At 41.9% G+C, this 9,986-nt stretch overlaps 1 protein-coding gene across 1 annotated transcript; it reads left to right on the forward strand.

The window, feature by feature from the left end:
• Nucleotides 1-2,272: 2,272 nt before the first annotated feature.
• On the forward strand, nt 2,273-8,949 carry wfs1b (Wolfram syndrome 1b (wolframin); the record flags this gene model as incomplete). The annotated part of the gene is given in 10 exon segments (XM_013999802.1): nt 2,273-2,477; nt 3,485-3,835; nt 5,029-5,105; nt 5,289-5,433; nt 5,521-5,694; nt 5,786-5,866; nt 6,001-6,161; nt 6,353-6,589; nt 6,699-6,817; nt 6,971-8,949. Coding segments are annotated over 9 exon segments (2,883 nt in total). The 5' UTR covers nt 2,273-2,477; nt 3,485-3,486.
• Between the last annotated feature and the right edge of the window lie 1,037 nt (nt 8,950-9,986).

Below are 9,986 nucleotides of genomic sequence, written 5' to 3' on the forward strand. Positions count from 1 at the left end.
TAAAGTTCTTTAAAATAGAACGAGCTGCCCAATTTATGAGGCATTTAAAAGCAATGCGCTCAAATGTTCCACTGGACCACCCAAGACTGTCAATGTTTTACTAACACTGTGCTGGCTGGATGGACTGGATGGATGGATGGATGGATGGATGGATGGATGGATGGATGGATGGATGGATGGATGGGAGACTGACTTACTGCCTTGATCAGATCTTTAATAACATAAATAAATCTCTGGTGTTTGAGAACATAATCTTACATTTGTAGCATTTTATAAGCTTTTGAGCAAAGAATTTAAACAATTGCAGAACAGTATTATAAACCCAGACCTCAAAGAAGTAACTAACCTACTTTCTCTCTGTTTTGTTTTACCTCTGTGCCAACCAGTCCCTAAAATAGCTGCAGATCAATATGTGGAAAGGTTTTTAGAACTGAGCAAGAAAAATAACCCGCAGGAAGGAGTTGAGTTTTTCCAAATTAGAAAAAGTGCAGGAGTTCCTTGTAAAGAACAACAGTTCATAAAATAAAATTATTTGGGGGGAAAAATGAAAAAAAAAAGTTTGGTCATTTTTAGGTAACACTACATTTTTTTCAGAAATGAGATCATGGTTTATAGTTTTTACTGTAAAGATGATATTGTCGGTTGTTTACATAATAAAATTTTTAAAAAGCAGCCAGTTTCAAATCTTAAAATGAGTTATAGTCTCAGAAACACTTCAAAGGTCAGCTGTGTTTGTGTTGAACATATTAATCTTCTCTGCAGTCATCTGCTCACATAAAATCCTGCRAGTTGCTATGGTTACTGATCATACCTCCTCCTCTCCTCTTCAGGTCGGTCCTCCTCKGACAACTTGTTGAAGGAGCTGAGGACAAACAGAGTGGGTTGAGCACTTCTCAGACAAACAGTCTCACTTCTACTGGGTCACAAAGTTCACCAACTGATTCTGGYAAGGTGACCTCCTGAGTTCATACAGCCAGGAGTCACCAACACAGCTTGTTCCCATTTTCAGTAAGTAATGGCGGCTCGGTGGAAGCTGGCCGTGGCTGGCAGTCTGGCTCTGACAGACTCACACTAAGCTCATTAAAGAAATATCTGTCTTGAGCTGCTTATTTTAGATGGGATGGAGCTTTGAGCACGTGTGTGTCAAAGCCAGGTCATAAACCTGATTGCCTAATATAGATTAAAGGTGTGCATGTGAAAGGATAAAACCAGTAAAAGGGTGCCGTTTATCCTATAGTCTGGATTGAATTAATCTGCAAATTGAGAGGCAATTACATAACTGCTTCAGTGCAGCTGGGGTTAGGTAATTAGGGCCCTAATTTATTTCCTTCACTGCTTCCTTTTTCTTTTTTCTTTCTTTCTTTCTTTTTTGTCACAGTATAATTTCTATTTTTTTTATCTCAAACTTGAATTTTAATCTAAGCCCATTATCTTCCATGTCCAATAATTGTTTGTCCCCTTCCTGATTTTCTGGTTTCTGAAGAAATTCTAGACGGTAATCTTTTCTTTGTCTGACCCCCCAGTCATTTTTTTAGCCTCGTTTCAGAGAGTAACATCGAGTATTATGTTAAAATCAAATATTTTGCATCACAATTTTTGTTGTAGATAAAACTTTTTTATCAGAACGTGATCTACACTGGGGAGTTTGTATTATATATCAGTTATCATTTTACAGATGTTTTGCTTTAATCTCATCAACCACTCTTTTAAATTGATTAATATATAAAAGGTAGGCCACCGTTTTCACAATCATTTCATTTAACGGATAAGGGTTATATAAGGGTTTTACAACTGAAAACAACAAAGGCAATGTGGATGACAAATTAAATGTCCTAAATTACATATGAACAGTTAGATGTGTCACAATAGTCATCCCTCAACTTGGTCTTTATCTCCTGTATAAATGGTATATACGTTTAGTCAAAAAAGAAGGAAAAAACAGCATTTGCTGCCATCTAGTGGTCAAAAACTGGTACGTCGTTACAATAAGAAACAATAAAAATGAATTGTAAAGACAACGCATATTTAAACAACCACAAACTATATTTTATACACTTTTTATGGAGTTAGGGCCTATTTACTTGAGTGTATTAAACACGATAATATTCAAACAGTTTCCGGTGGACAGAATGCTCCCATTCGGAATTTGATTGATCTCGGCTCAATGACAACAATTTAGCTTCCTTTTTCTCTAGCCAATCACATCGCGACTAGAAAAGCGAGTCATGAATTCTGTCCAATCAAAACGCGCAGAATGAAAATGAGGCGTGAGCATCGAAGCGGGCCGCTGGCTGACTTTCCTGTGTTCACTGTTTGGAGTTTGACTACTGCGAGGTAGAAGGAGAGGGTATACTAATGTCACATACCTCAAACGGGGGGAAATGCTTTGGGGTATTGAATAACAACCTACCGGAGGTTTTTCCAGCCACTCTTTTACGCTGAAGGACGTGAATTAAACCGGTTTGTTCACGACAAAGGTAAGCTGACATCAGATATGAATGTTAGCATAATTAGCGTAAATCGCCAGTTAGGCTTCCTAATCCTTAATAATAGTCTAATAAATACCCCCATTAAACACTGTATTTATGTTATATAACTAAATAAATGTGATTCACTGAGCTCAGCTGGAAAATGCCACTTCTATTTTAAAATCAGTTCAAGGATGTCACCTTCTCAGTTTAGCATCACAGAGCCCTTGTGATGTCAAAAATAGACCTTAGTGGTCCATCTGATGATGATCTTCTAAACCTGATAATAAAAACGTATACAGAAGAGCAGAAGTACACGTTGGACAACAGAGAAACACTAAACGGAAAAATAAAAACTGGCCTGTGTGAGATGCTACAGGTCCATAACTACAGCTATGAAATAAATGCTGGAGCTAAAACAGTTAAATGTATCAATCTACATTAAAGTTTTCAGCTATTTTCTACTAACAAATACAGTATTGTGCAATAGTTAAAGCAATTTCTAATTACATTACATTTTGTTTCCAAAAAATGCAGGTTATCAGTATGTCTTTAATATTATCTTTTAGGAAACAGTATGGAAAACAATGCACCATCCTTCAGGTGAACGTCAAGTTTATGCCAAGTTTTTATCCAATAACTTTTAGGAATCAACTTATTGGCGCTGAAATACTATTTTGTCCTTATCAACTTGTGTTATTCAACATATTCAATTAAAGAAACTAGAACAAGTTCTGTTTTTGAGACAGACCACAGGCGATAAAGTAACTAAACATTCAATTTGCATTGTTTCAGTGCTAAATGTATCAGCATAACACTGGTTCTCTTATAAGATGTAAAACCTCTTTTTTTATGTCGGAATGATTCAGAGATCAGAGTTAAATGGCTATAGAGTGGAAAACTCAGCTGAAGTCCAAAACAACATGTATTAAATCCAAAACTATATATATATTTTTTCAAGCTCCTTTAAAAGCCACAAACTCTTTCTTTGCTSTTTTAATTTGACCTGATTTCAGCCATGGATCCTTCACCTACAGGAAACTTGTCCACACCAAAACTCAACTCTTCCTSTTTGACCACCATGAGGCCGGGCACTTCCTCCCTCGGCTTGTCCGCTACCGCGTCGACTCCGGACCAGAAGAAGCCCAAACTCACGATGCCAACCCCTCCGACCACTCCCTCATCGTCCCCCTCCACAGCTTCCCCTCGTTCACGTCCGAGTCTCTCTTCTCGCTCTTCCTCCCTCTCCTCACCGACGTCCTCGTCCCCTTGCCAGCCCACCAGAAGCCTCTCTCAGTTGGGACGATCCCAGCTCAATGCGGCCTCGGCTGCTGCGGCGCCACAACCACCTGGCTCGCCTGAACCGGGTACGAGTCAAACTCAGACTTTTGACCTAACACAGAAACTTTACTGCTTTTTGTTTCACTTTTTACGTTTTTACCAATCAGTGCAGCTAACACACCCAGGTAGCTGCATCTGTTTCCAACAACTACAACATGTAAAGCAGCCACTCCCATTCTGCTGACTTGTAGGGAAAAAACAGTCTTGCCTCTGTGGGGGGTTTTAGCCAGTCAAATGTATTATGAAGCCTTCAGATAGTTGGATATCAGGTTCAACTTTTTGAATGTCTTAGCAATGATATTATCAATAGAGTATGAGTGGAAAGTTTGAAATCTGACACCTCAGTCACTTACTTAATGCTAGTCTGTTATTTTTATTCTGGCGCTCTGAAAAATACCCAACGTAGCATGAACATGCAAATAAACATCAATAGATTTTAGCTAATGTAAGAAAAATCAAGCAGGTTGAGTCCTTGATGATGTTTGTGTTACATTAAGGACAGCAGCAAAATAAAGAGTTGCTTTGGAGCTCAGAGATGGGGATCATGCTGATGCAGCATATTAAGAGCCTTGATGGGGAAATGAAGCCTGTAAACAAATAATATTTTCTTAGACTTTTCAAGTCAAAGCCAGGCTGCAGCTTCACTTGTAGTCTCTCTTAAAGCATGTGAGATTGTTGGATTTTGTTTCTACCTCCTCTTTCTTTACACCACAACAAATGTGACTTGTTATTTTTACTTTAAGGATTTATTTTTAGTTTGAGCTCCAGCTGTTCTATATAACTGGGTTTTCTTGTGTGATCTGTTGGCGCTCAGAGTGTGTAGGAAGGATGACTCCCAGCTACTACCACACCACAATTTAGCTCAGTATCTATAAAGTTGATTGTTGATATTGTGTTTTGTTTTGTTTTTAAAGTTGAGCATCTGTGGCAGCCGTCTTGAATCGTGTTGACTTTAAATTGGGTTGAATACTTTCTAAGCGTTTCAATAAAATCTGTTCTCATATTCATGAGATTTTTTTGCTACTATACAAACACACACAGTTGCATGATCAGCCATTTTTCAGGGTAGCAGGTGTAAAAAAAAAYAAGCTTTGTCAGGACTTGGAAAGTTCAACAACAGAATGGTCCTTCCTTTTTTGTTAATTAGCTAACACAAATGCTGCAATGTCAAAACCCATTAAATCAACCACAGCYACTAATTAGCACTTGTCTGTTTCAGATGAGCCAGAGGAGGAGTTCAGTTTTGAAGACTTGGAGGAGAAAGCAAAGTCAGGTGATGCTAAAGCACAAACAAAGGTCAGTGTAGAGATGAACATATTGCAAAATACTGTCAGTGGCCATATGGTACAAACACAGCAGATCAGCCAAGTTTTGCAAAGTTATTGAAACAATAGAGGTCAGGAAGTTAAAAATGACCCAGCAACGCTCGTCTTGCAAGTATAATCATCTATTTGTGTGTGTATGTGTGTGTGTGTCCAGATGGGTCGTTACTTTCTGGCCCTGGCAGAAGAGGGCGACGAAGAACTGAATCACTGCACGGCGGTCACTTGGCTGGTCCAGGCTGCCAAACAGGGCCGCAAGGATGCTGTCAGACTGCTGCAGCAATGCTTAGCTTCCAGGAAAGGTACAAACATTCCCCACGGCCTCCCTCAGTCCAGTGCGATGGCAGAAGTTTTAGGTGCACTTTTGTTGCTGTTTTTATGTTCTTCAGGCATCACTTTGGAGAACTCTGAGGAGGTGAAGAAGTTGTGCACYGAGACACGTTTTGAGCGGGGAGTCAGGAAGGCGGCTCTGCTCATGTACTGGAAGCTGAATCCAGAGAAAAAGAAGAAAGTGGCCATTTCTGAGCTGCTGGAGAATGTCGAACATGTCCACGCAGAACCAGGTGCAAAAGTTTATTTTAGTCTTTTTTAGGATTCTATTAAGGTTTTTGTTTTTCTAATGTTTTTTTTATATAAATACTTTCATTTTTTTAGGCACACCCATCACCTCAGGTCCACTTAACAGTTCTACCAAGAAACAAAGGCGTGTCCTGGAGACCATGGTTACCAGTGAGGGTARGTGTCTCTTGAAATACGGCTACTAAGTGACTATTTCTCTTTCTGTGGTTGTTCTGAAAATGTCTTAGGGAATTATTTTCTAGAAAGCAAAGCTGCAATGGGACAAAAGTTTTTTTTTGTTCTGCTTGCAGCCAGTTCCCATGTGGGTCTTGAGGATTTCGTGGAGATGACAAAGAGATATGCTCAGGGGATTGCACCGTCACCAGTCATGGCTGCTGCAACAGATGATGATGACGATGATGAGGATCACGTGGTCGTGAAAAATCCTGATGAGCTGCCCCTACATCAGAAGGTGAAAAACCTTTCAATAACATTAACAGTTTCGCATATTTGTTGAAGTCTAAACTCTGAAGAGAATAAAAACAACAAACCATTATTTTTGAGCACTTGGGCAACAGCAAGAAGGGGACACTCCTCAGGTTTCAGTCAGAAAATCACGGATTATATAAATAAGGATCTCTTGTTTCTGGTGTTTCCTCTCAGATGTTGAAGTTTCCTCTCTACGCCCTGCTGGAAATAAAGGAGCATCTGATCGACTGGGCGTCGCGAGCCGGCATGCAGTGGCTCAGCGCCCTGATCCCCACTCACCACATGAACGCGCTCGTCTTCTTCTTCATCATCTCCAACCTCACCATTGAGTTCTTCATCTTCCTCATTCCTGTGCTGGTTTTCTACCTCTCCTTCTTCTCCATGGTCATCTGCACGCTGCGTGTGTTTCAGGTCGGTGATTTTCTCTCTTTTCTCGGTCTTGGCTGGTTGTGCTGTGAATGCGATTGGGATTGAAGCAAGTTGGGAAAAAAACAATGAAATAAAACCTSTTTCTTCACAGAATTCGAAGGCGTGGGAACATTTCCGGGCCCTCACAGACCTGCTGGCTCATTTTGAACCTGGACTTGATCTGGAGCAGGCAGAGACAAACTTTGGATGGACACACTTGGAACCTTATCTGTAAGTTCATCACAAGCCACAAACTAATGTATTGATAGRAAAATGTGGGCAAAAAAAGCTATCAAAAGAAGCAGTAGATTAAAAGAAAACAGACTCTGATTGAAACCAAGGTGTCATCCGCATACATGTAAACCCTCGTTTTTTTCTTTTCAGGTACTTCCTGCTCTCTGTAGTCTTTGTTGTTTTCTCCTTCCCCGTCGCAGATAAATCTTGGATTCCCTGCTCTGAGCTGGCGGCCATCGCCCTCTTCTTCACCATCACAGCCTTCCTCAGCCTCCACGCCTCTGCTCAGCTCCTTGCCCGTAAAGCCCTTTTCACGGAGGTCCTCTCTGGAGCGTGCTCTCTCACTAAGCTCTTGCCAGAGTCCGTGTGGTTTCTCCGGATCTTCGGGACGACGTTCATCACGCTGCCACTCGGCGACATCGTGGCGTTAAACGTGGGAGTGCCATGCCTCCTGTACGGACACCTTTTTTATCTCCTCTTCCGTATGGCCCAGCTGAGAGGTTTTAAGGGCATCTACCTGTGCCTGGTGCCTTACCTGGTTTGTTTCACCTGGTGTGAGCTCTGCTTGGTGTTTCTCAACAATGCCACCACTATAGGACTCATCCGGACCTGCGTGGGTTATTTCCTTTTCATATTCGCCCTTCCCGTCCTGTCGCTGGGCGTGGCTGCGATGCTTATGATCCAGTTGGTGCAGTGGTTCCTCACCCTAGAGCTGGCCAAGATGGCGGCGACACTAACCGTCTGCTGTGTTCCGGTCGTGCTGAGGCTTTGGACTCGCTTCAGCCTCAACCCCGTCACGGTTCTTCGGTCGTTGTCACGGAGCAGCATCGTGAAGCTCATCTTGGTGTGGCTGAGCGCGGTGGTGCTGTTCTGCTGGATGTACGTCTACAGGTCCGACGGCATGAAGGTGTATAACTCGACCCTGACGTGGCCTGAATACAGCAACCTCTGCGGGCCTTTGGCGTGGAAAGAGTCCAACATGGCCCAAACCCAGATCCTCTGCTCTCATCTTGAAGGGCACCGGGTCACCTGGACAGGACGCTTTAAGTACGTCCGTGTGACCGACATCGAGAACGGGCCGCAGTCCGTTATCAACCTGCTGCCCGTCTTCGTAGCGGACTGGATGCGGTGTCTGTACGGGGAGCCCTATCCCCTGTGTGTTAAAGAGAACCCCCCCACTGAACCCTATCCCCGGCCCGCCCCGGCTCCTCCTCTAGAAGACCCGCTCTGCAAACTGAAAAGACTGGCCAAGCATCAGTGCCACATCAAACGCTTTGACCGTTACAAGTTCGAAGTCACGCTGGGCATGCCGCTGGAGAGGAAGACCAGGAACGGGACGATCGTCGAGGATGAAGACGCAACTAAGGACATCGTCCTGCGGGCAAGTAACGAGTTCAAGTCCGTGCTGTTGCACTTGAACGCCGGCAGCCTGGTGGAGTTCAGCACCATACTGGAGGGTCGATTGGGCTCCAAGTGGCCCGTGTTTGAAATGAAAGCCATCCACTGCCTCTCGTGCGGCGATGCCCGCATCCTCAGCCGCAAACAGTACAAGATTGAGCACGACTGGAGACGCACGGCTCAAAGCGCCCTCCAGTTTGGCTTCGACTTCTTCCTCAACCCATTCCTGACAGCTCGGTTGGAGGAGCACTCGGAGTCGGAGGCTGAAGCGGCAGTACCGGAGGGCGGGTAGAGGGYAACACGCGTTTGAGAGAAAAGATGCCTCCTGATGATGAAAGTAGGGATGTCCCGATCCAGATTTTGGCTCCTGATACAATCCGATTTTTTTAATGATTAGTCTTTCCCGATACCGGTCCAATACCGATCCGATAGCTTTATTTCTTTATTTCTTTCCAAGTGACAAGGTTGGRAGTGTTAAAACGAGCCCTGCTGTTCCCACCACGAGAAACATCCAGTTTGCAGATTTTGCAAGATGCAGTTTCAGCAACATTGTTTTCCCATTGAAAAGTGTTCCCACACTGTGGACATGGTTGCATACTTGTGTGCGTCTTGACTTCTTAACGGCAGTTGTAAAGCACGATGATGCTGAAAACTGTTGCAAAAACTGGATCGGCCCGATCACATGACTAAATCCGATTCTTCCCGATTTTCAAAAAAATGGCCATATCTGCTACCGATCCCAATACTGAGTATCTGATCGGGACATCCCTAGATGAAAGTACTGTGAGAACGCTAATGATTGTACAAAACTGCTTTTAACTGCAATTATACAGAGATTATACTTTAGAAGAGTTCCTCAGGCATTTATATCTGCAGGTACGTGTTTGTGTTCTTGAAGCTTTTGAGCCAAAATATATACTGTTTGTGATTAGAAGACCAAGTAGAAACACAAATTAATGAGGTTTTACTGCCTAACACTACATTAGGAAAAACATGTAAACATCCCACACTGTGTGTTTGAAACATTTCATCCAGTTTAAGCTGCGTGGGTGCTCACCACAAACTTTTATGAAGTTCAATGGTTAAGTTTTTCTTTTTCATACAAACATTGTCAATATGTGGCAATATTTAGACATATTTGACATGTAAAATCAGCAATATTATAATTCCAGGGTTTATTTAATGAAGTGTACTAAGTGTTTTGTTTAGCTTGAATTTATTGGAGAAATTTGTTGCCCATGAAGGCCTAATTTACTGTCAGCTTTTAGTAATGTAACACTAAACAGTAAACATCCATGAAGTTATTGCTGAAGTGCCTTAAAACAACAATTTGAAACTTAATTTAGACGAGAATAGTTTATTTTTTTAGCTTTTTTCTAAATCACAGCCACATAAACAGTAAAGCAAAATGATTTTTGCCTTCTGTTTTTCTTTTCGTTTCCCTGCTAGTGTTTGTCTTCATCTCTGCTGTGCAGAGATTTGATTTAATGAACATTTCAAGTCTGACTGGTGATGTGTTGTGAGTTTAAATGTCACTGTTTTCTGTACTGTGACATAAATGTGAAAAAACAGTAGCTCTCTGCTGTATTTATTTAACTATTTGTATTGTTCTAATCTTAAACACGAAACTAAAGTTGCTTTAGTTTCACAGATTATTCTGGCCCACGGTCAAGTCATTTTTAACATTTCTAGTTTATTTATGGGGACTTGTGTATTTTTGCTAGAAAGATTAGGGGAAAAATAATGCAATGAATGGATTTCTAAAAGA

This window comes from Austrofundulus limnaeus, unplaced genomic scaffold, assembly GCF_001266775.1.
Source record: "Austrofundulus limnaeus strain Quisiro unplaced genomic scaffold, Austrofundulus_limnaeus-1.0 Scaffold2485, whole genome shotgun sequence".
In the NCBI taxonomy this organism is placed as follows: domain Eukaryota; kingdom Metazoa; phylum Chordata; class Actinopteri; order Cyprinodontiformes; family Rivulidae; genus Austrofundulus; species Austrofundulus limnaeus.